Source organism: Cervus elaphus, chromosome 20 (genome assembly GCF_910594005.1).
Source record: "Cervus elaphus chromosome 20, mCerEla1.1, whole genome shotgun sequence".
Lineage (NCBI taxonomy): Eukaryota > Metazoa > Chordata > Mammalia > Artiodactyla > Cervidae > Cervus > Cervus elaphus.
This window is the reverse complement of record NC_057834.1, coordinates 35,221,602-35,246,506: the sequence shown is the minus strand read 5'-3', so window position 1 is coordinate 35,246,506 and position 24,905 is coordinate 35,221,602. Positions and strand designations below refer to the sequence as shown.

The 24,905-nt window shown below is 43.7% G+C and overlaps 1 protein-coding gene across 2 annotated transcripts; it reads left to right on the top strand.

Moving 5' to 3' along the window:
• The first annotated feature begins 547 nt into the window (after positions 1 to 547).
• Positions 548 to 3,927, top strand: LOC122676616 (antigen-presenting glycoprotein CD1d-like). 2 transcript variants are annotated; one of them, XM_043876066.1, is made up of 5 exons: positions 548 to 1,227; positions 1,521 to 1,799; positions 2,507 to 2,785; positions 3,521 to 3,623; positions 3,720 to 3,927. In XM_043876066.1, the coding sequence occupies exons 1-5, from the start codon at positions 651 to 653 to the stop codon at positions 3,739 to 3,741; spliced, it is 1,260 nt and encodes a 419-aa protein (XP_043732001.1). In that variant the 5' UTR covers positions 548 to 650; the 3' UTR covers positions 3,742 to 3,927. The 2 variants fall into 2 exon arrangements, with proteins under 2 accessions (XP_043732001.1, XP_043732002.1); XM_043876067.1 differs by lacking the exons at positions 3,521 to 3,623; positions 3,720 to 3,927 and adding an exon at positions 3,202 to 3,349.
• Positions 3,928 to 24,905: the final 20,978 nt, after the last annotated feature.

The following is a 24,905-nucleotide window of genomic DNA, read 5'->3' as shown; positions in this document are numbered from 1 at the left end:
AACCACTGGACCACCAGAGAAGTCCCTTATTATTTTATCATTAAGGTGATGTCTGCACTCCTAGACATTTTGGAAAACCAAAAATGTAAAACAAAATCTTCCATAATCTCTTTGCCTAGAGACATCCATTGCTTGCCTCCCACTCAAAAACTTTGTTTTAAAACACATTGTAGACGTTATACCACAGATACAACTTTATGTCCTGTTTTTAAAACTTAAATAGCAGTTATAAAGTGTTTTCCACATACTATCTGTAACTCTAAGTTGGAAAAAGAGATTTAGAGAAGCTGGTTGTGAGAAACATACTTAAGTGAGTGGCTGTGACCAGGGCTCTTTGCAGCTCAGATATCTAATGAGAGGGACCATCTGGCAGATGAAAAAGGGATCCCTGGACAGGAGGAGGTTGGAAGCAAGTCCCCTGAGAGCCAGAACAGGAGTCCTGCCTGCCTCCAGGCTTAAGAATTGGCCAGCCACAGGGTCAAGTTCAGGCTTTTGGCAGCCCCGGAAACCAGGGGTGTGTGGGCGGGCGTTGGGGATAGACGGGGAGGGGGTGGGGACGGAGATTCGAGCTCCCAGAGCAGAGCTAGACGCGGGGTGCTTGCTGTCTCTGTTCTTCTGGGGGCTTCCCCAGATTTGGAGGAGTTTTGAGGATGAGTGGAACCGGGGCTCCCGGGCAGAGGGCGGCGAGAGGGAGGCGAGCGGGGAAAGCGGCCGACGCTCGCGGCGGGCGGGCGCAGACTGATACACCTCGGGAAGCCGGGAGCTTGACCCACCAGCCCGAGAACCTGCTACCCCCTGAGTCCAGCTGCTTGGCCCCTGGAGACCGAGCTCGATTCAGAGCCAGCAGACATCACCCTTTCTTCCCAAACCTAGCTGTTTGTTTGTTTCTGTTGCTCTTCCTTCTCCCTTCTGCGCTCTCCCTCCCGTGCCCCCGGTTCCTCCGATCTGTATTGTCTCCAGAGCCGCAAACGTCTTACTCCTTCCGCGGCCTCCAGATCTCCTCCTTTGCCAACCGCAGCTGGACGCGCACGGACTTCCTCGCGTGGCTGGGGGAGCTGCAGCTCTATACTTGGCGCAATGAGTCGGACACCGTCGGCCTCCTGAAGCCTTGGTCTCAGGGCACATTCAGCGACCAACAGTGGGAGCAGCTGCAGCAAAAGTTTCAGGTTTATCGCTGTTGCTTCACCAGGGACGTCTGGCAATTCGTCGAAATGCTGCACCGCGACTGTGAGCTGAGGGATGGGATCGTGGACAGCTGCCCAGGGGGAGACAGTGGATGCTGAAGCCCAACCGGGAGGTTCTGGCCCCCCGTGATTGTCTCCTCTCTCCCTTTTGAGTCCCACTTCTGCCTGAGAGGTCCCAGCTTGAGTCCTCAAAATACCCCTTGTTCATTCTGCTGCAGGTCACCCATTCCCATTTACATGAACTTTGGGGTCCCCAGTATAACCCTCACACCAATTTCTTCAACTCCTTTCAGTCTCCTAAGCTCTTCATTTTTCTCTTTCTATTCCTCTCTTCAGATCCTCTTGAGTTCCAGGGATCTGCAGGATGTAATTTGCTCCCAAGGAACACCTCAGAAACCTTCTTACATGCTGCATTTCAAGGAAAGGATGTCCTGAGTTTCCAAGGAATGTCTTGGGTGCCAGCCCCAGATGCCCCCCCTTGGATCCAGATGATCTGCAATGTGCTCAATCGGGACCAAGGGACCAAGGAAACAGTGCACTGGCTCCTCCATGACATCTGCCCCGAGTTGCTCAGAGGCCTGTTGCAGATGGGGAAGTCCGAGCTGGAGAAGCAAGGTCAGCCTACTTTTGTCACCTCCTGCCCTCCACTCCACTCTGGGGCTCCATCTGGGGTTTTCATTCCAGGGGTTCACACCCCTTTAAGCATCACGGGAAGAGGAGGAGATGGATAAGGTGTGAGGGTATTTAAGCATTCCACAGACATTAACTAGGTACCTTTTAGGGTCCATGAATAGAATTAAAGAAACCCTGGGGATCAATCAGGATCTGTACTTGAGGAGGGAGAGGAGAGAAGGCAGATGAACAGTTAAAGCAGTGTCCTGGTGGCTCAGATGGTCTGCCCACAATGCAGGGGACCGGGTTTGACCCCTGGGTTTTGAAGATGCCCTGCAGGAGGAAATGCCAACACCCTCCAGTATTCTTGCCTGAAAAATCCATGGACAGAGGAGCCTGGTGGGCAACAGTCCATGGGGTTGCAGAGTTGGGCATGACTGAGTGACTACCACTGAGAAACATGCTACATATGTTACAGCTGAACACAGGGTGCTCTGGGATTACAGAGTAGGGGCATTTACAGGAGAATGGATCAGGGAAGGGAATGAGGATCGGGGAAGGCTTTCCTGGAGAAGCTAATACAAACGGGTTGAAATGGTGGGAGTTCAACTCCAAAAGTAGAAATGTAGGACTGATGAGTCTGCTGTGAAGTCCAGAGCCTCTGATGCGGAGTCTCACTTTAAGATCCCTCATTCTCGTGTTGAATACAGTGAAGCCAGAGGCCTGGCTGTCCAGTGGCCCCCGTCCCCGGGCTGGCCGCCTGCGGCTGGTCTGCCACGTCTCAGGATTCTACCCAAAACCCGTGTGGGTGACGTGGGTGAGGGGCGAGCAGGAGGAGCCTGGCACTCAGCAAGGAGACGTCATGCCCAACGCCGACTCGACTTGGTATCTGCGAGTAACCCTGGATGTGGAGGCTGCGGAGGCGGCTGGCCTGAGCTGCCGAGTGAAGCACAGCAGCCTGGGAGACCAGGACATCATCCTGAACTGGGGTGAGGAGGAAGTGGAGCCCAGCTGGGGATGGGAGGAGGTGGTCCTCAAGCCCAGAGGGAGGGCTTGGAGAAGGGGAGGGAAATGACACCCCAGCCAGGAGTGACAGAAGGAGGGGGTTCTCCAAGTGGAGGAATAAAGATCTGAACTCAAAAAGGATTGAGACAAGGTGTTCCACATACAAGAAAGAAGAGACTAAAATCACCACAGATCCCAAAGTAGGTGGCAAGTACAGAATCCCAGGAAGATTTGTTCCCCAGAAGAGGGAACTGGGGACTTTGAAAGGCAGGGTACCAAAGATAGGTGTGGTTTATAGAGTGCTTTCTCAGTGTGAGCTGAATACTCCGCATACCGCAGAGTATGTGTGAACAATCATCCCCACTCTCCTTTGAGCAGGTGCTGTTGTTTCATGTTACAGATGAGAATTGAGGCTAAGCTCGGTCAAACTGCCCTGAGTCTCATCATTAGAAAGCGGAAGAGCTGGATTTGGACTCAGGTTTGGACTAGCTGTGACACTAGTGCCTGCCTCCATATGTGTACGAGCATATGCTGAACTGAATGGAATTATAGATGCCCAGACCCCAAGAAAAGATGGGGTGTCGATTAACTTCACAGGAATACAAGTGGGCACATTAGATAGGACAAGAAATAAGCATCTGGCATGCTCACACGTGCTTACAGTAGGGGACCTGATGCAGATTCCCAGACTGAGACACACCCTATGTTCCCCCACACAGATGGGAACCGTGTCTCCAGGGGCTTGATTGTCATCCTGGTAATCCTGGTGGTGTTCGTCCTTCTGATTGTTGGAGGCTTAGTCTTCTGGTTTAGGAAGCACCGGTAAGTCTCTCCTTTCCATCTCCTCCCAACCTCAACCCCTCTACCCACATTTTCTCCTCTTCCCTTTTCCTTAATGGTGTCTGCTTTCTCTCACAGCTGCTATCAGGATATCTCGTGACTCTCCTCCCCACATCTATCTGTCTGGACTTCAGGATCTCTGGGCTTTAGCCCTCAGAATTTGAAGGTGAAAGAGAGCTACCTTGAAGAAGCAGAGAGAGAAACCTTTGCAATATTTGGGGTGTTGTTCAGTTGCTCAGTCGTGTCTGACTCTTCGTGACCCCATCATTTCAGTTCAGCTGCTCAGCATACCAGGCTTCCCTATCCTTCTCCATCATCTGGAGCTTACTCAAACTCATGTCCATTGAGTCAGTGATGCCATCCAACCATCTCCTGCTCTGTCATCCCCTTCTCCTGCCTTCAGTCTTTCCTCTCATCAGGGATTTTTCTAATGAGTCAGCCAAATACTGGAGCTTCAATTCAGCATCAGTTCTTCCAATGAATATTTTGGGTTGATTTCCTTTAGGATTGACTGGTTTGATCTCTTTGCAGTCCAAGGGACTCTCAAGAGTCTTCTCCACCGCCACCATTCAAAAACATCAATTCTCTGGCACTTACCCTTCTTTATGGTCCAACTCTCACATCCATACATGACTACTGGAGAAACCATAGCTTTAACTAGACGAACCTCTGTTGGCCAAGTACCGTCTTTACTTTTTAATACGCTGTCTAGATTTGTCATAGCTTTCCTTCCAAAGAGCCAGCATCTTGATTTCATGGCTGCAGTCACCACCTGCAGTGGTTTTGTGTGGGAACCATGTTTTACTGATTTCTCAGAAATACCTCCTGGAATTTAATACTCATTTTCTCTTCCTTGCTTGCTCTCCCCCACCCTTAATTTAGACATTCTGACTGACATGTCAGCATTAGCTGGATGCTGTTCTGTACACAGAACAAACCCCCTTATCTTCAAAGACCTTTCCTACATGTCTTATATGATTACCTCCTGACCTCCAGGAGGAAGCCTCCTTGATCCCTGAATTCTAGTCTCTGTCTTGCTTTCCTGCTCATACTTAAAGATTACAAGATAAGTTACCAATAAAATATGTGCTCAGCACGATCTTGGGGAGTTGCTTGTCTGAACGCTCTTCCTGTGCTGTCTGTCATAATACTGTGTGTTTGTATTATTCAGTGCGAAGCCACCACAGTTTTGGAGCCCAAGAGAATAAAGTCTGTTGCTGTTTCCATTGTTTCCTTATCTATTTGTGATGAAGTCATGGGACTGGATGCCATGATCTTAGTTTTTTGAATGTTGAGTTTTCAATCAGCGTTTTTTTGGGATGTGGGATAGTCCAAATACACCTCTGCTGGATGAACCTAGGCCTCCCAGTTTGTGTCTGTGACATCAAAAGTTTGTCCTGAATGATACACTGAGAATTTCAGAACCTACTCTGGTCGTTCAGGTGGTAAGGAGTCTTCCTACAATGCAGGAGACCTGGGTTTGATCCCTGGGTCAGGAAGATCCCCTGGAGAAGGGGATGGCAGCTCACTCCAGTATTCTTGCCTGGAGAACCCCATGGACAAAGGCGACAATCCATGGAATGGCATAGAGTTGGTCATGACTGAGCAAGTAATGCTTTCACGTTCACTTTCAGAACCTAGTTTCTATTTTGAACCTGAATTTACCAAGAGAGACATTTTAAAAGAAAGTTAGGTTGTAGGAAACAGAGATGTCTCAAATTTTTTACTTCATGTAACTTGATTAAAAAAGGAGACATCATAGTGTGGGTATATAATGTTGAAAAGGCTACTTTTTCATAGTGATATTTCTCTCACATGGCCAGTTATTTTTTTCAGAGTGGACAGAGACAGATTCTCCCACTTACAGCCATTAAATGAGACTATACATAAGCTGGGCTGAATCCATTTGGGCAGGCATGAGCGCTGGCGGATGGCCCAGCTGCCTGCTCTATTCTCAGCCGAGATATAAGAAGCAGGAAAGGCAGAGGAACAGCAGCCCTTCCCAATGTGAAGAAATTTGAAGGTCAAGATAAAATCCTCTGTTAGCTACCAGGGAAGTAGTCACTTGGCACTCAAGGCCCTTGAACATCCAGAAAAAAAGACTAAGCTTTTGAAGTCTTTGCTTGAGAAAATGAAGATTTGGCATCTTCTGTGTTGGACTTGCAGATAAAACCTAGAATGTGTGTGGAAATGTAGCTAGTTTCTAAATCCATGGTTTCCAAACTGGTTTCCTAATCTGTAAGTCACATCACCTGGAAAGTTGTAAATTATGTTGGGCACCCCCTGCCAATGAGTCCTACTAAATGAGAAATCATAGGAGTGGGGCCCAGTCATCTGTGTTTTACAAGCCCTCAGGTGATTCTGGGAGCTTCACAGGTGGTGAGTGGTAAAGAATCTGCCTGCCAATGCAGGAGGTACAAGAGACGTGGGTTCGATCCCTGGGTCAGGAAGATCGCCTGGAGAAGGAAATGGCAACCAGCTCCAGTATTCTTGCCTTATATCTGATGGGCTACCGTCCATGGGATATGAAAGAGTCATACATGACTGAAAGACTTGGCACATGCACACACACACATACAGGTAATTCTGATGTTCAGTTTAAGTTAGAGAATCCCTGTTTATAAGTACTGTACATTGCTATGCAACTGATTCCTCAGAATGCTAAATGAAATGTTGGCTTGAGGTTAGTTAGGGAAGGCCTCCAAGAGGGAGGGGAAATGGAAGCTGGAAGTAGAGACCCACTGAAGTGAACCCACAAGGGCACTGATCAGGAGACAAGGATCTCCTCTGAGTCACTTCATTCCTGTGCCAAAAGGGGACTCTAATGTCTGTTGTGATCACGCTGCAGATTGAGTGTCTGTGTCCTCTGTCCTCTGTTGAAAACCGAATACCCAAGGTGATGGCTTTAGATGGTGAGTTCTTTGGGAGGAGATTAAACCATGAGGTCTGAGCTCTCATGAATGGGATTATAAAAGTGTCCTTGTCTATATATAGCACAGGGAACTCTACTCAATACACTGTTGTCATATGTATGGGAAAAGATCTCAAAAAGAATAATATGTATATGTATAACTAAATCACTTTGCTGTACCCCTGAAACTAACGCAACATTGTCAATCGGCTATACTCCAGTATAAATCATTAAAAAGGTGTTTGTCTCCTCCACCACGTGAGAAGCAAGACACAGCAAGAATATGCTGTCTAGGAACCGGGAAGTGGACTCAGTTGATCTGGTAGTTCTCAGCCTCAATTATAGAAAAAAAAATTTCTCTTGTTTTTAAGCCACCCAATCTATGGTATTTTGTTATAGTAGCCAAGTGGACAAAGATAGATAATCTTAGAAATGCCATGGGAAGCAATGTGTACAAATGTGTGACAGTCCACAATGCTTGTAAAAATGTAACGCCTGTAAACAGCTTATGGTACCATGTTGACCTCAGGGGATGCTCTTCCACTTAGCTTCCTTGAGCAATGTCTAGATTTTGAACAATCCCATTGGTCTTCTACAGATTTCAGGAATGTGTGTTAATGTCCTTTCTGAAATCTTTTCCAGAATGCTTCAGCATGAATTTACCATAACTCTGGTTCATTGTTTTAAATAAATAAATTAATTAATTAATTTGCTTTTTGGCCGCACTGGGTCTTCTCTGCTGTGTGCAGGCTCTCTCCAGCTGTGTGGAGCAGGATCTCCTCTTCAATGTGGTTCGGAGGTTCCTCATTGCGCTGGCTTCTCTTCTTGGGGACCACGGGCTCTAGGTGCTTGGGCTTGTAGTTTGGGGCACGGGCTTAGTTGCTCCATGGCTAGTGGAATCTTCCTGGAATGAACCTCTGATCCTGACATTCACAGGCAGATTCTTTACCACTGGACCACCCTGGACGTCCTGCTCTGGTTCATTTTTAAGCAACTTTGATTTGTTTTGGAAGTAAATGTTTATTTCTCCAGGAAATTTTGTCTCCTTCCTTTAAATACTCAGTTCAAGACATCTCAGAAAATCCTTTGAATTCATTTCATAATGTTTATTCTCTTTATGGATATTGTGTTCCTTATTAAGGGCTGTGCTGAAAGTCAATTTATTGACCCTTAAGTCACACTTCATTTTAGACTCTGACAATCGGTGAAATTCCTCTAATCATTTTTTCAGAGTGAGCACCATGTTAAACACGTTTTCAGTAGAGGACCCTGGAGAGGTAATGTTGGCGGGAGGCGCTCTCCTGTAGCTTCCAACTGCAGCGGGTCAGGTCAGTGGAGTGGGTGAGAAGGCAGCCTGTGGGTGCTGCCCCAGCCACGTGCCCAGAGCTCATGGACACTCAGCAACTGCAGCTTCAGCCTGGCAGTTAACTTCCCATGGATACCAGCACTCTGAAGGCTTCTACCCCTCCCAGTGCCCCATCCTCTCCTTGGATACTCACAAGGCCGGTGCTAAGTTCATCTCCTGCCCAGAGCTTTCTGCTGAGTCCCACTCTGTCTGCCTGCCCTCACCTGGGGTCTGGAGAAAGGCTTTCAGCTTGTCTGGTGAGTGCAGACCAGCTGTGCCCTGAACAAACCTGTGAACTCCTCTGTTACCCATGGGGCTGAACTGCACCTTCTCCAGGGAGATCTATACTCTAGCCTGTTGTTCTTGTTCATTCTCTTAGTCATGTCTGACTCTTTTGGGACCTCATGGACTGCAGCACAGCAGACCCTCACTATATCCCGGAGTTTGTCCAAGTTCATGTCCATTGAGTCGGTGATGCCATCCAACCATCTCAACCTCTGCTGCCCCCTTCTCCTTTTGCCTTCCATCTTTCCCAGCATCAGGGTCTTTTGCAATGAGTACTCCAGCCTTGGGGAGGGGTAATCCTTCCAACTATATTCCGCCTTAGACTTTCTCCTTCAGCCCTAGAGTTCCATGTGGAGTTTTCTTAATCTTTCCGATTATTGTTTCATAATTGTATTAAATTAAAATTCATCTATTAAATTCTAAGTTCATCTATTTAATTGTATTAAAGTACATCTGTTTAGCTCACTGTGCAATTTCTATTTCCTAATTGAACTCAGGTCATACATATGCCTACTCTCGACCATACACAGGAAATCTGAACTTCCCTAAGCTATTTCTTTACTTCTCTTTAGCTCATAAGTCTATGGCATGGAGTTGACCCACTTTGCTGTGTGGTTTAGCTCTTCCTCCAAGAGCTCCGATTTCATGTTCTCTGCAAAGCCATCCCCAGGAGTCATTAGCTGCCCCACTTTTAGTGCACCTGCTCGTCTCATTCACAGGGACTTGTAGTTGAGAGGGGTGTGGTGAATAGTTTGACCAGGACAGGTGTTAACTGTCCTGTGTTCTGGCTCAAACTTTCTGTTGATTTATTATTTTCTATCTGTGCTGTGCAGTTGCTCAAACTACCACACAGTTGCACTCATCTCACATGCTATTAAAGTATGCTCAAAATTCTCCAAGCCAGACTTCAGCAATATGTGAACCTTGAACTTCCAGATGTTCAAGCTGGATTTAGAAAAGGCAGAGGAACCAGAGATCAAATTGCCTACATCCACTGGATCATTGAAAGAGCAAGAGAGTTCCAGAAAAACATCTGCTTCCACATTATTGAATATGCCAAAGCCCTTGACTGTATGGATCACAATAAACTGTGGAAAATTCTTGAAGAGATGGGAATACCAGACCATCTGACTTGCTTCTTGAGAAATCTGTATGCATGTCAGGAAGCAACACTTAGAACTGGACATGGACCAACAGACTGGTTCCAAAGAGGAAAAGGAGTATGTCAAGGCTGTATATTGTCAACCTGCCTATTTAACTTATATGCAGAGTGCATCATGTGATGCCAGGCTGGATGAAGCACAAGCTGTAATCAAGACTTCCGGGAGAAATATCAATAACCTCAGATATGCCGATGACACCACCCTTATGGCAGAAATTGAAGAAGAACTGAATAGACTCTTGATGGAAGTGAAAGAGGAGAGTGAAAAAGTTGGCTCAAAGCTAAACATTCAGAAAACTAAGATCATGCCATCTGGTTCCATGACTTCATGGCAAATAGTTGGGGAATCAGTGGAAACAGTGGTTGACTTTATTTTTCTGGGCTCCAAAATCACTGCAGATGGTGATTGCAGCCATGAAATTAAAAGATGCTTACTCCTTGGAAGGAAAGTTATGACCAACCTAGACAGCATATTAAAAAGCAGAGACATTACTTTGTCAACAAAGGTCCATCTAGTCAAGGCTATGGTTTTTCCATTGTTCATGTATGGATGTGAGAGTTGGACTATAGAGAGAGCTGAGTGCGGAAGAATTGATGCTTTAGAACTGTGGTGTTGGAGAAGACACTTGAGAGTTCCTTGGACTGCAAGGAGATCCAACCAGTCCATCCTAAAGGCAGTCAGCCCTGGGTGTTCATTGGAAGGACTGATGTTGAAGCTGAAACTCCAATAGTTTGGCCACCTGATGCAAAGTGTTGACTCATTGGAAAAGACCTTGATGCTGGGAAAGATTGAAGGCAGGAGGAGAAGTGGACGACAGAGGATGAGATGGCTGGATGGCATCACCAACTCGATGGACATGAGCTAGAGTAAACTCCGGTAGTTGGTGATGGACAGGGAGGCCTGGCGTGCTGCAGTTCTTGGGATAGCAAAGAGTTGGACACGACTGAGTGATCAAACTGAACTGATCTGAGTGGTTCAACCCTGGCTCCCCTGGCCTTCTTCCTGGGACCGGCCTCTACCTTCAGGTTACAGAAATCTTCCCACTCCCATCGCCCACTCCTGTATTCTCTTGTCCCTCTGATCTTCCTTTGCCTTCTGTGTTCATTATCATCCCTCATTTTCAGCTGAGATACAGTGATGGTGAAGTGTTTATTCTCTGAAACATCTTTTACTTCCTCTGGCTGAATCTTCACAAGACTAGCCTACTTCTTTTACTGACGTTATTGCATCATCTCTGTGGCAGTGTTCCCCCATGTTGGTCCTGCTTTTCACCCTGCAGAACCATCTTTCCTCTTTTCTTGTGAAAATCAGGATTATTCAGTAACAACTCCCTTGTCTTCGCTCTCCAGTTTATACATGACCTTTGTACACCTTTCCATCTTCCCAAAACACATAGAAACTTTCCAGCCCTCCAAAAATCCTTCTTGTCGCTTTGTTAACAGTACCTCAGACCCTTGGTCTCATGCAACCACTGTTCTGCTTTCTGTCTCTAGAGATTTGTTTCACCAACCTGAGAAATTCATATAAATGGAATTGTGCTTATTGTTTTGCAAATCATCCCTATCATTGCTTGTATCAGTAGTAAATTCCTTTTCAGTTTTATGTAGTACAGTATTTTCTTGTCTGAACATACCATGACCATCCATTGACCTACTGATGAAAATTTTGGGATTCTTAGGAATAAGACTGCTGTGATCCGATGTGTATGTCTTTTTGTGGACTTAGGTTTTTATTTATTTTGGGTAAATACATAAGAATGGACTTGCTGAGTTGAATGGTAAGCGTATTTAACTTTTTGACCCATTGGTTATTTAAAAGTGTGTTGTTTAATTTCCAAATATTTGGAGGTTTTCCATGTGCCTTTTAGTTATTAATTTTTTCATTTGATTCCCTTTGGTCAGAAAACACACTCCACGTGATGTCAATCCTTTCAAGTCAGCTGAGACTTTTTTTAGGCCCAGTATGTGTCGATCTTGGTGAATGTTGTATGGGCATCTGGGAAGAATGTGTAGTCTGCTGTTGTTGCATGGACTGTTCTATAAATGTCAGTTAGGTTGTTAGTTGATATTGTTCTTCAAATCTTCTAGATTTATTTATTTTTTTTAACTTTCTATCTGATCTGTTACTGAGATTGTTGTTGTTCAGTCGCTCAGTTTTGTCTGACTATTTGCAACCTCATGGACTGCAGCACGCCAGGCTTCCCTGTCCTTCACCATTTCCCAGAGCTTGCTCAAACTCATGTCCATTGAGTCAGTGATACCATCCAGCCATCTCATTCTCTGTCATCCTCTTCTCCTCCTGCCTTCTATGTTTCCCAGGGTCTTTTCCAGTGAGTCACCTCTTCACATCATGTGGCCAAAGTCTTGGAGTTTCAGCTTCAGCATCTGTTCTTCCAATGAATATTCAGGATTGATCGGTTTGACCTCCTTGTAGTCGAACGGACTCTCAAGAATCTTCTCTAATACCACAGTTCAAAAGCTTCAATTCTTTGACACCCAGCCTTCTCTATGGTCCAACTCTCATATTCATACATAACTACAGGAAGAAACATAGCTTTGACTATATGGACCTTTGTTGGCCAAGTAATGTCTCTGCTTTTTCAATTGCTGTCTAGGTTGGTCATAGCTTTTCTTCCAAGGAGCAAGCGTCTTTTAATTTCATGGCTGTGGTCACCATCTGCAGTGAAATCTCCAACTATAATTAGGGATTTATCTATTTCCCCTGCATTTCTGTACACTTTTGATTATGGATTTTGAAATTCTATTATTAGGTGCAGACACATTTAAGATTGTTTTCTTGATGAGTTGACTTTTTTTTTTTTTTGGACAAGCAGCTTGCAGGATCTTAGTTTTCTGACCAGGGATTGAATCCAAACCTTAGCAGTGACACCACTGGGTCTTAACTGCTAGATCTCCAGGGAATTCTCATGATTGACACTTTTACTATTATTAAATGCCTCTTTGATTGCTGATATTCCTTATCCTGAATTCTACTTTGTCTGACATTAAAATGGTCACTCTTACATTTTTATTACTAGAGTTTACTTGGTATGTCTTCTTCCAGTTTCTGTTTTTAACCTACATGTGTCTTTATTCTTAAAGTATGTTTTCTGTGTGTAGCAAATAGTTGGGTTTTGCATTTTAATTCATTATGACAATTTCTGCTTGTTGACTAGAGTGTCTTGACCATTTAAAGGTAATGATTACATTTTTGACATGGGTTGAGTCTAGTTTCAGGCCATTTGTTTTCTATTTGTCCCATCTGTGGTTGTTATTCATTCACTATGTCATGTCCAACTCTTTGAGACCCCGTGGACTGTGGCATGCCAGACTTCTCTGGCTTTTACTGTCTCCCAGAGTTTGGTCAAACTCATGTCCATTAAATCAGCTGATGCTATCCTACTGTCTCATCCTCTGTTGCCTCTTTCTCCTCCTGACCTCAATCTTTCCCAGCATCAAGGTCTTCCCCAATAAGTCAGCTCTTCACTTCACATGGCCAGAGTATTGGGGCTTTAGTTTCAGCATCAGATCTTCCAATTCAGTTTAGTTCAGGATTAATTTCCTTCAGGATAATTCAGGATTGATTGTTTTGATCTTCTTGCATTCCAAAGGACTCTCAACAGTGTTCTCCAGCACCGCAATTCCAAAGCATCAATTCTTTGGCACTCAGCCTTCTTTATGGTTCAACACTCACATCCATACATGATTTCTGGAAAAACCATAGCTTTGACTAGGCAGAGCTTTGTTGGCAACGTGATATCTCTGCTTTTTAGCATGCTGTTTATGTTTGTCACAGCTTTTCTTCCAAGGAGCAAGTGTCTTTTAATTTTGTGGCTACAGTCACCATCCAGAGTGATTTTGGAGCCCAAGGAAATAAAATCTGCCACTGTTTCCACTTTTTCCCCTTCTATTTGCCGTGAAGTGATGGGACCGGATGCCATGATCCTCGTGTTTTGAATCTTGAGTTTTAAGCCAGCTTTTTAACTCTCATCTTTCACTCTCATCAACAGGCTCTTGAGTGTCTTTATGTTTTCTGCCATTAGAGTGCTATCTTCTGCATGTCTGAGGTTGTTGATATTTCTCTCAGCAGTCTTGATTCCAGCTTGTGATTCATCCAACTCAGCATTTCCCATGTGCTTTGCATAGATGTTAAATAAGTAGGGTGACAATGTACAGCCTTGATGTAGTCCTTTCCCAATTTGAAACCAGTCGATTGTTTCATGTCCAGTTCTAACTGTTGCTTCTTGACCCTCATACATGTTTCTCAGGAGGCAGGTTAAGTCGTCTGGTATTATCACCTCTTTCAGGATTTTTTTCCACAGTTTACTGTGATCCACACAGTCAAAGTCTTTATCATAGTCAGTGAAGCAGAAGGAGGTGTTTTTTTGGAATTCCCTTGGTCTCTCTATGATTCAATGAATGTTGGCCATTTGATCTCTGGTTCCTCTGACTTTTCTAAATCTAGCTTAAACATCTGGAAGTTCTCAGTTTTTGTGCTGTTGAAACCTAGCTTGAAGGGTTTTGAGCATGACCTAATAGCATGTGAAATGAAAGCAGTTGTACAGTAGTTTGAACATTCTTTGTCATTGCCCTTCTTTGGGATTGGGATGAAAACTGACCTTTTCCAGTCCTGTGAGCACTACTGAGTTTTCCAAATTTGCTGACATATTGAGTGCAACACTTTAACAGCGTCATCTTTTAGGGTTTGAAATAGCTCACCTGGAATTCCATCATCTCCACTGGCTTTGTTCATAGTAATGGTTCCTAAGGCCCACTTGACTTCACACTCCAGGAGGTCTGACTCTAGGTGAGTGACCACACCATCACCATTATCTGGGTCATTAAGAAACGTTTTTGTGTAGTTCTTCTGTGTGTTCTTGCCACCTCTTCTGACTCCCTTCTGCTTCTGTTAGGTCCTTACCATTTCTTTGCTGTATCATGCCCATCCTTGCATGAAATGTTCCTTTGATATCTCCAAGTTTCTTGAAGAAATTGTTAGTCTTACCCATTCTATTGTTCTCCTCTATTTCTTTTCAATGTTCACTCAGGAAGACTTTCTTACCTCTCCTTGCTATCCTTGGAACTCTGCATTTAGTTGGACATAACTTTCCCTTTCTCCTTTGCCTTTCACTTGTTGCATCTGTAGATTTTCCTTTTTAGGATTCTATTTTTTATCCACTAGTGCCTTACTGGGATGCCTCTTTTTAAAACTTTTTAAAGGTATTTCCCTAGGATTATGTTTGTTTTCAATGTATTGCTGGCTACCTTTAAATAATATTATGTTGCTTCCCATATGCAGTTCCCAGGTGGCTCAGTGGTAAAGAATCTGCTTGCCAATGCAGGAGATGTGGGAGATATGTGTTCGATCCCTGGGTTGAGAAGATCCCCTGGAGAAGAAATGGCAACCCACTCAAGTATTCTTGCCTGGGAAGTCCCATGAGAAGAGGAGTCTGGTGGGCTACAATGCATAGGGTCACAGAGTTGGACACGACTGACCATTCATGCGTGCCCTTCATATATATTGTAAGGACTATGCACAAGATATTTTCATTTCTCCCTTCCTGTTCTTTGTTGTCATAACATTTAGTTATTTTTTGGCCTCGGTGCATGGCATTGAAACTCTAGTCCATGAAATCTGGTCCAGAGAATCAAACCTGAGCCCCTTGAATTTGAAGCACTGAGTCTTAACCACTGCACTGCCATGGAAGTCCCAAAGTTTATTTTTTTCTTTTTTGTAGAAACATAAACCTATTATTTTTATTTTTTTGGCATTTAGTATTTTAAGTTTATGAAAAAAAATTTATTACTGTAGAGTTGTTTTTCAATGCTGTGTTAGTTTTTAATGTACAGTGAAGTGAATCAGCTATAGACACCCATATATCCCCTCATTTTTGGATTTCTTTCCCATTTAGGTCACCAAATTTCAGTTCAGTTCAGTTGCTCAATCGTGTCCGACTCTTTGCAACCCCATGAATGCAGCACGCCAGGCCTCCATGTCCAGCACCAACTCCTGGCATCCACCCAAACCCATGTCCATTGAGTCAGTGATGCCATCTAACCATCTCATCCTCTGTCACCACCTTCTCCTCCCACCTTCAATCTTTCCCAGCATCAGGGGCTTTTCACATGAGTCAGTTCTTCACATCAGGTGGCCAAAGGATTGGAGTTTCACCTTCAGCATCAATCCTTCCAAAAAATATTCAGGACTGATTTCCTTTAGGATGGATTGGTTCATTCTCCTTGCAGTCCAAGGGATTCTCAAGAGTCTACTCCAACCCCAGAGTGCAAAAGCACCAATTCTTGGGCTGTCAGCTTTCATTATAGTCCAACTGTCATATCCATACATGACTAATGGAAAAACCATAGCTTTGACCAGATGGACCTTTGTTGGCAAAGTAATGTCTCTGCTTTTTAATATGTTGCCTAAGTTGGTCATAGCTTTTCTTCCAAGGAAAAATTAATTTCATGACTGCAGTCACCATCTGCAATGATTTTGGAGCTCCCCAAAATAAAGTCTGTCACTGTTTCCTTTGTTTCCCCATCTATTTGCTCTGAAGTGATGGGACCAGTTACCGTGAGCTTAGTTTTCTGAGTGTTGAAGCCAACGTTTCACTCTCCTCTTTCACTTGCATCAAGAGGTTCTTCAGTTCTTCTTCTCTTTCTGGCAGAAGTATGGTGTCATCTGCATATCTGAGATTATTGATATTTCTCCTGGCAATCTTGATTCCAGCTTGTGCTTCATCCAGTCCAAAATTTTGCATGGTGTACTCTGCGTATAAGTTAAATAAGCTGGGTGACAATATACAGCCTAACTAAGACTATTTATTAAACTTCCGCAACAGCAGGATAATTAAGAGAGGATGCTGGGTCCTGCCCAGAGGACATATTTCTCAAAGTCAGGAGACCTCCCAGACCATACATGTGCAGAAAAGGCTCCTTGGAGGCCAAAGGAGAGTTATGTCAAGGGATGTTCTATGCAGATGCCTTTTCAGTAAAATCCATCTTGGCTAAGAGATGCATGCACACACATGGGAGGATCTTGAAATATACCAAATATGGACTGTGAAAGAGGCAAATTAAATTGATTGGCCAAAGGAAAACTGGAAGAAATGCCCTTTACTATCAAAGTAATTCAAACTGCCAGGAGGGTGGGACTCAGAGGCTCCCTCTCCTTGAGTCATCCTCTCCCTCTTGTACTGTCCTGTTTTCCTCTCAGTAAATACCATACTTGCTCCACTACTTTCTTTCTTTGTGGGAATTCTTTCCTGCAAAGCTGAAGGCCAGGGCCCTTGTCCCTGACCACTGGTCTACTGGCTAGGCTCTGGTGTTCTCACCACTGCAACCCAACCTCAGTCTCTGGCTGGGAACCCCAGCCCTTCTGGGAGCTGTTGCAGGCTGAGATCCCTGAGATCACCCTGACCAGGGATCCAACCAACACCCCTGCATTGCAAGGTGGATTCTTAACCACTGGACCACCAGAGAAGTCCCTTATTATTTTATCATTAAGGTGATGTCTGCACTCCTAGACATTTTGGAAAATAAAAAATGTAAAAGAAATTAAAATCTTCCATAATCTCTTTGCCTAGAGACATCCATTGCTTGCCTCCCACTCAAAAACTTTGTTTTAAAAAACATGGTAGATGTCATACCACAGATCAACTTTAGGTCCTGTTTCTAAAACTTAAATAGCAGTTGTAAAGTGTTTTCCACATACTATCTGTAACTCTAAGTTGGAAAAAGAGATTTAGAGAAGCTGGTTGTGAGAAACATACTTAAGTGAGTGGCTGTGACCAGGGCTCTTTGCAGCTCAGATACCTAATGAGAGGGACCATCTGGCAGATGAAAAAGGGATCCTTGGACAGGAGGAGGTTGGAAGCAAGTCCCCTGAGAGCCAGAACCGGAGTCCTGCCTGCCTCCAGGCTTAAGAATTGGCCAGCCACAGGGTCAAGTTCAGGCTTTTGGCAGCCCCGGAAACAAGGGGTGTGTGGGCGGGCGTTGGGGAAGGACCGGGCGGGGGTGGGGGCGGAGAAAGTTATGACCAACCTAGACAGCATATTAAAAAGCAGAGACATTACTTTGCCAACAGAGGTCCATCTAGTCAAGGCTATGGTTTTTCCAGTGTTCATGTATGGATGTGAGAGTTGGACTATCAAGAGAGCTGAGTGCGGAAGAATTGATGCTTTAGAACTGTGGTGTTGGAGAAGACACTTGAGAGTTCCTTGGACTGCAAAGAGATCCAACCAGTCCATCCTAAAGGCAGTCAGCCCTGGGTGTTCATTGGAAGGACTGATGTTGAAGCTGAAACTCCAATAGTTTGGCCACCTGATGCAAAGTGTTGACTCATTGGAAAAGACCCTGATGCTGGGAAAGATTGAAGGCAGGAGGAGAAGGGGATGACAGAGGATGAGATGAGTGGATGGCATCACCAACTCGATGGACGTGAGATTGAGTAAACTCCGGGAGTTGGTGATGGACAGGGAGGCCTGGCATGCTGCGGTTCTTGGGATGGTAAAGAGTCGGACATGACTGAGTGACTGAACTGAACTGAACTGAGTGGTTCAACCCTGGCTCTTCCGGTCTTCTTCTTGGAACCGGCCTCTACCTTCAGGTTACAGAAATCTTCCCACTCCCATCGCCCACTCCTGTATTCTCTTGTCCCTCTGATCTTCCTTTGCCTCCTGTGTTCATTATCGTCCCTCATTTCCAGCTGAGATATAGTGATGGGGAAGTGTTTATTCTCTGAAACATCTTTTACTTCCTCTGGCTGAATCTTCACAAGACTTGCCTTCTTCTTTTACTGATGTTATTGCATCATCTCTGTTACAGTGTTCCCCCATGTTTGTTCCTGCTTTTCTCCCTGCAGAACCATCTTTCCTCTTCTCTTGTGAAAATCAGGATTATCCAGTAACACCTCCCTGTCTCTGCTCCCTGTTTAATACATGACCTTTGTACACCTTTCCATCTTCCCAAAACACATAGAAACTTTCCAGCCCTCCAAAAATCCTTCTTGTCACTTTGTTAACAGTACCTCAGACCCTTGGTCTCATGCAACCACTGCTCTGCTTTCTGTCTCTAGAGATTTGTTTCACCAACCTGAGAAATTCATATAAATGGAATTGTGCTTATTGTTTTGCAAATCATCCCTATCATTGCTTGTATCAGTAGTAAATTCCTTTTCAGTTTTATGTAGTACAGTATTTTCTTGTCTGAACATATCATGACCATCCATTGACCTACTGATGAAAATTTTGGGATTCTTAAGAATAAGACTGCTGTGATCCGATGTGTATGTCTTTTTGTGGACTTAGGTTTTTATTTATTTTGGGTAAATACATAAGAATGGACTTGCTGAGTTGAATGGTAAGCGTATTTAACTTTTTGACCCATTGGTTATTTAAAAGTGTGTTGTTTAATTTCCAAATATTTGGAGGTTTTCCATGTGCCTTTTAGTTATTAATTTTTTCATTTGATTTCCTTTGGTCAGAAAACACACTCCACGTGATGTCAATCCTTTCAAGTCAGCTGAGACTTTTTTTAGGCCCAGTATGTGTCGATCTTGGTGAATGTTGTATGGGCATTTGAGAAGAATGTGTAGTCTGCTGTTGTTGCATGGACTGTTCTATAAATGTCAGTTAGGTTGTTAGTTGATATTGTTCTTCAAATCTTCTAGATTCTTTTTTTAACTTTCTATCTGATCTGTTACTGAGATTGTTGTTGTTCGGTTGCTCAGTTTTGTCTGACTCTTTGCAACCTCATGGACTGCAGCACGCCAGGCTTCCCTGTCCTTCACCATTTCCCAGAGCTTGCTCAAACTCATGTCCATTGAGTCAGTGATACCATCCAGCCATCTCACTCTCTGTCATCCTCTTCTCCTCCTGCCTTCTATGTTTCCCAGGGTCTTTTCCAGTGAGTCACCTCTTCACATCATGTGGCCAAAGTCTTGGAGTTTCAGCTTCAGCATCTGTTCTTCCAATGAATATTCAGGTTTGATTGGTTTGACCTCCTTGTAGTCTAAAGGACTCTCAAGAGTCTTCTCTAATACCACAGTTCAAAAGCATCAATTCTTTGGCACCCAGCCTTCTTTATGGTCCAACTCTCATATTCATACATAAGTACTGAAGAAGCATAGCTTTGACTTTAGGGATATTTTTTGGTCAAGCAATGTCTCTGCTTTTTAATATGGTGTCTAGCTTGGTCATAGCTTTTTTTCCAAGGAGCAAGCGTCTTTTAATTTCATGGCTGTGGTCACCATCTGCAGTGAAATCTCCAACTATAATTAGGAATTTATCTCTTTCCCCTGCATTTCTGTATGCTTTTGATTATGGATTTTGAAATTCTATTATTAGGTGCAGACACATTTAAGATTGTTTTCTTGATGAGTTGACTTTTTTTTTGGGGGGGGGGTGCGGGGGGGGGGCAAGCAATTTGCAGGATCTTAGTTTTCTGACCAGTGATTGAATCCAAACCTTAGCAGTGACAGCACTGGGTCTTAACTGCTAGATCTCCAGGGAATTCTCATGATTGACACTTTTACCAATATTAAATGCCCTCTTTTATTTCTGATATTCCTTATCCTGAATTCTACTTTGTCTGACATTAAAATAGTCACTCTTACTTTTTTATTACTAGAGTTTACTTGGTATGTCTTCTTCACGTTTTGGTTTTTAACCTATATGTGTCTTTATTCTTAAAGTATGTTTTCTGTGTGTAGCAAATAGTTGGGTTTTGCATTTTAATTCATTATGACAATTTCTGCTTGTTGACTAGAGTGTCTCGACCATTTAAAGGTAATGATTAAATTTTTGACATGGGTTATGTCTAGTTTCAGGCCATTTGTTTTCTATTTGTCCCATCTGTGGTTGTTATTCATTCACTATGTCATGTCCAACTCTTTGAGACCCCATGCACTGTGGCATCCCAGACTTCCCTGGCTTTCACTGTCTCCCAGAGTTTGGTCACACTCATGTCCATTAAATCAGCTGATGCTATCTCACTGTCTCATCCTCTGTTGCCTCTTTCTCCTCCTGCCCTCAATCTTTCCCAGCATCAAGGTCTTCCCCCAATAAGTCAGCTCTTCACATCACGTGGCCAGAGTATTGAGGCTTTAGCTTCAGCATCAGATCTTCCAATTCACTTTAGTTCAGGATTAATTTCTTTCAGGATTGACTGGTTTGATCTCCTTGCATTCCAAAGGACTCTCAACAGTGTTCTCCAGCACCGCAATTCCAAAGCATCAATTCTTTGGCACTCAGCCTTCTTTATGGCTCAATTCTCACATCCATACATGATTTCGGGGAAAACCATATCTTTGACTAGGCAGACCTTTGTTGGCAACATGATATCTCTGCTTTTTAACATGCTGTTTATGTTTGTCACAGCTTTTCTTCCAAGGAGCAAGTGTCTTTTAATTTTGTGGCTACAGTCACCATCCAGAGTGATTTTGGAGCCCAAGGAAATAAAATCTGCCACCTTTCCACTTTTTTCCCTTTCTATTTGCCGTGAAGTGATGGGACCGGATGCCATGATCCTCGTGTTTTGAATCTTGAGTTTTAAGCCAGCTTTTTAACTCTCATCTTTCACTCTCATCAACAGGCTCTTGAGTGTCTTTATGTTTTCTGCCATTAGAGTGCTATCTTCTGCATGTCTGAGGTTGTTATTTCTCTCAGCAGTCTTGATTCCAGCTTGTGATTCATCCAACTCAGCATTTCCCATGTGCTTTGCATAGATGTTAAATAAGTAGGGTGACAACGTACAGCCTTGATGTACTCCTTTCCCAATTTGGAACAAGTCCATTGTTTCATGTCCAGTTCTAACTGTTGCTTCTTGACCCTCATACATGTTTTTCAGGAGGCGGGTTAAGTGGTCTGGTATTACCACCTCTTTCAGAAATTTCCACAGTTTACTGTGATCCACACAGTCAAAGGCTTTATCATAGTCAGTGAAGAAGTTTTTTTTGGAATTCCCTTGGTCTCTCTATGATTCAATGAATGTTGGCCATTTGATCTCTGGTTCCTCTGACTTTTCTAAATCTAGCTTAAACATCTGGAAGTTCTCAGTTTTTGTGCTGTTGAAACCTAGCTTGAAGGGTTTTGAGCATGACCTAATAGCATGTGAAATGAAAGCAGTTGTACAGTAGTTTGAACATTCTTTGTCATTGCCCTTCTTTGGGATTGGGATGAAAACTGACCTTTTCCAATCCTGTGAGCACTACTGAGTTTTCCAAATTTGCTGACATATTGAGTGCAACACTTTAATAGCGTCATCTTTTAGGGTTTGAAATAGCTCACCTGGAATTCCATCATCTCCACTGGCTTTGTTCATAGTAATGGTTCCTAAGGCCCACTTGACTTCACACTCCAGGAGGTCTGACTCTAGGTGAGTGAGCACACCATCATCATTATCTGGGTCATTAAGAAATGTTTTTGTGTAGTTCTTCTGTGTGTTCTTGCCACCTCTTCTGACTCCCTTCTGCTTCTGTTAGGTCCTTACCATTTCTTTGCTGTATCATGCCCATCCTTGCATGAAATGTTCCTTTGATATCTCCAAGTTTCTTGAAGAAATTGTTAGTCTTACCCGTTCTATTGTTCTCCTCTATTTCTTTGCATTGTTCACTCAAGAAGACTTTCTTACCTTTCCTTGCTATCCTTGGGACTCTGCATTTAGTTGGACATAACTTTCCCTTCCTCCTTTGCCTTTCACTTGTTGCATCTGTAGATTTTCCTTTTTAGGATTCTATTTTTTATCCACTAGTGCCTTACTGGGATGCCTCTTTTTAAACCTTTTATAGGCATTTCCCTAGGATTTTTAATTGTTTTCAATGTATTGCTGGCTACCTTTAAATAATATTATATTACTTCCCACATGCAGTTCCCATGTAGCTCGGTGGTAATGAATCTGCTTGCCAATGCAGGAGATGTGGGAGATATGTGTTCGATCCCTGGGTTGAGAAGATACCCTGGAGTAAGAAATGGCAACCCACTCAAGTATTCTTGCCTGGGAAGTCCCATGAGAAGAGGAGTCTGGTGGGCTATAATGCATAGGGTGGCATAGTTGGATACGACTGAGCATGCATTCGTGCCCTCCATATATATTGTAAGGACTATGCACAAGATATTTTCATTTCTCCCTTCCTGTTCTTTGTTGTCATAACATTTAGTTATTTTTTGGCCTCGGTGCATGGCATTTGGAATTCTAGTCCATGACATCTGGTCCAGAGAATCAAACCTGAGCCCCTTGAATTTGAAGCACTGAGTCTTAACCACTGGACCGCCATGGAAGTCCCAAAGTTTATTTTTTTCTTTTTGAAGAAACATAAACCTATTATCATTATTTTTTTGACATTTAGTATTTTAAGTTTATTTTAAAAAAATTTATTACAGTATAGTTGTTTTACAATGCTTTGCTGGTCTTTAATGTACAGTGAAGTGAATCAGTATAGATATACACATATCCCCTCTTTTTTCGATTTCTTTCCTATTTAGGTCACCAAATTTCAGTTCAGTTCAGTTCAGTCGTTCAATCATGTCTGACTCTTTGAAACCCCATGAAGCGCAGCACACCAGGCCTCCATGTCCATCACCAACTCCCGGCATCCACCCAAACCCATGTCCATTGAGTCAGTGATGCCATCCAACCATCTCATCCTCTGTTGTCCCCGTCTCCTCACACCTTCAATCTTTCCCAGCATCAGGGTCTTTTCACGTGAGTGAGTTCTTCACATCAGGTGGCCAAGTATTGGAGTTTCACCTTTAGCATCAGTCCTTCCAATAAATATTCAGGACTGATTTCCTTTAGGATGGACTGGTTGGTTCTCCTTGCAGTCCAAGGGACTCTCAAGAGTCCTCTCCAACACCAGAGTGCAAAAGCATCAATTCTTCCATGCTCAGTTTTCTTTATAGTCCAACTCTCACATCCATACATGACCACTGGATAAACCATAGGTTTGACTAGACAGACCTTTGTTGGCAAAGTAATGTCTCTGCTTTTTAATATGCTGTCTAGGTTGGTCATAGCTTTTTTTTCCAAGGAAAAATTAATTTCATGACTGCAGTCACCATCTGCAATGATTTTGGAGCTCCCCAAAATAAAGTCTGTCACTGTTTCCTTTGTTTCCCCATCTATTTGCCCTGAAGTGATGGGACCAGTTACCATGATCTTAATTTTCTGAATGTTGAAGCCAACTTTTCTCTCTCCTCTTTCACTTGCATCAAGAGGCTCTTCAGTTCTTTTTCATTTTCTGTCATAAGTATGGTGTCACCTGCATATCTGAGGTTATTGATATTTCTCTTGGCAATCTTGATTCTAGCTTGTGCTTCATCCAGTTCAAAATTTTGCATGATGTACTCTGCTATATGAGTTAAATAAGCTGGGTGGCAATATACCGCCTAACTAAGACTCTTTATTTAATTTCCCTACCAGCAGGACAAAAAGAGAAGATGCTGGGCTCTGCCCAAAGCACGTATTTCTCAAAGTCAGGAGACCTCCCATACCACACATGTGCAGAAAAGGCTCCGTGGAGGCCAAAGGAGAGTTATGTCAAGGGATGTTCTACCCAGATGCCTTTTCAGTAAAATCCATCTTGGCTAAGCAATGCATGCGCATACATGGGAGGATGTTGAAGTATACCAAATATGAACTGTGAAACAGGCAAATTAAATTGACCGGCTGAAGGAAAACTGGAAGAAATGTCTTTTACTATCAAAGTAATTCAAACTGCCAGGAGGGTGCGACTCAGAGGCTCCCTCTCCTTGAGTCATCCTCTCCCTCTTGTACTGTCCTGTTTTCCTCTCAGTAAATACCATACTTGCTCCACTACTTTTTTTCTTTGTGGGAATTCTTTCCTGCAAAGCTGAAGGCCAGGGCCCTTGTCCCTGACCACTGGTCTACTGGCTAGGCTCTGGTGTTCTCACCACTGCAACCCAACCTCAGTCTCTGGCTGGGAACCCCAGCCCTTCTGGGAGCTGTTGCAGGCTGAGATCCCTGAGATCACCCTGACCAGGGATCCAACCAACACCCCTGCATTGCAAGGTGGATTCTTAACCACTGGACCACCAGAGAAGTCCCTTATTATTTTATCATTAAGGTGATGTCTGCACTCCTAGACATTTTGGAAAATAAAAAATGTAAAACAAAATCTTCCATAATCTCTTTGCCTAGAGACATCCATTGCTTGCCTTCCACTGAAGAACTTTGTTTTAAAACACATTGTAGACGTTATACCATAGATACAACTTTATGTCCTGTTTTTAAAACTTAAATAGCAGTTGTAAAGTGTTTTCCACATACTATCTGTAACTCTAAGTTGGAAAAAGAGATTTAGAGAAGCCGGTTGTGAGAAACATACTTAAGTGAGTGGCTGTGACCAGGGCTCTTTGCAGCTCAGATACCTAATGAGAGGGACCATCTGGCAGATGAAAAAGGGATCCCTGGACAGGAGGAGGTTGGAAGCAAGTCCCCTGAGAGCCAGAACCGGAGTCCTACCTGCCTCCAGGCTTAAGAATTGGCCAGCCACAGGGTCAAGTTCAGGCTTTTGGCAGCCCCGGAAACCAGGGGTGTGTGGGC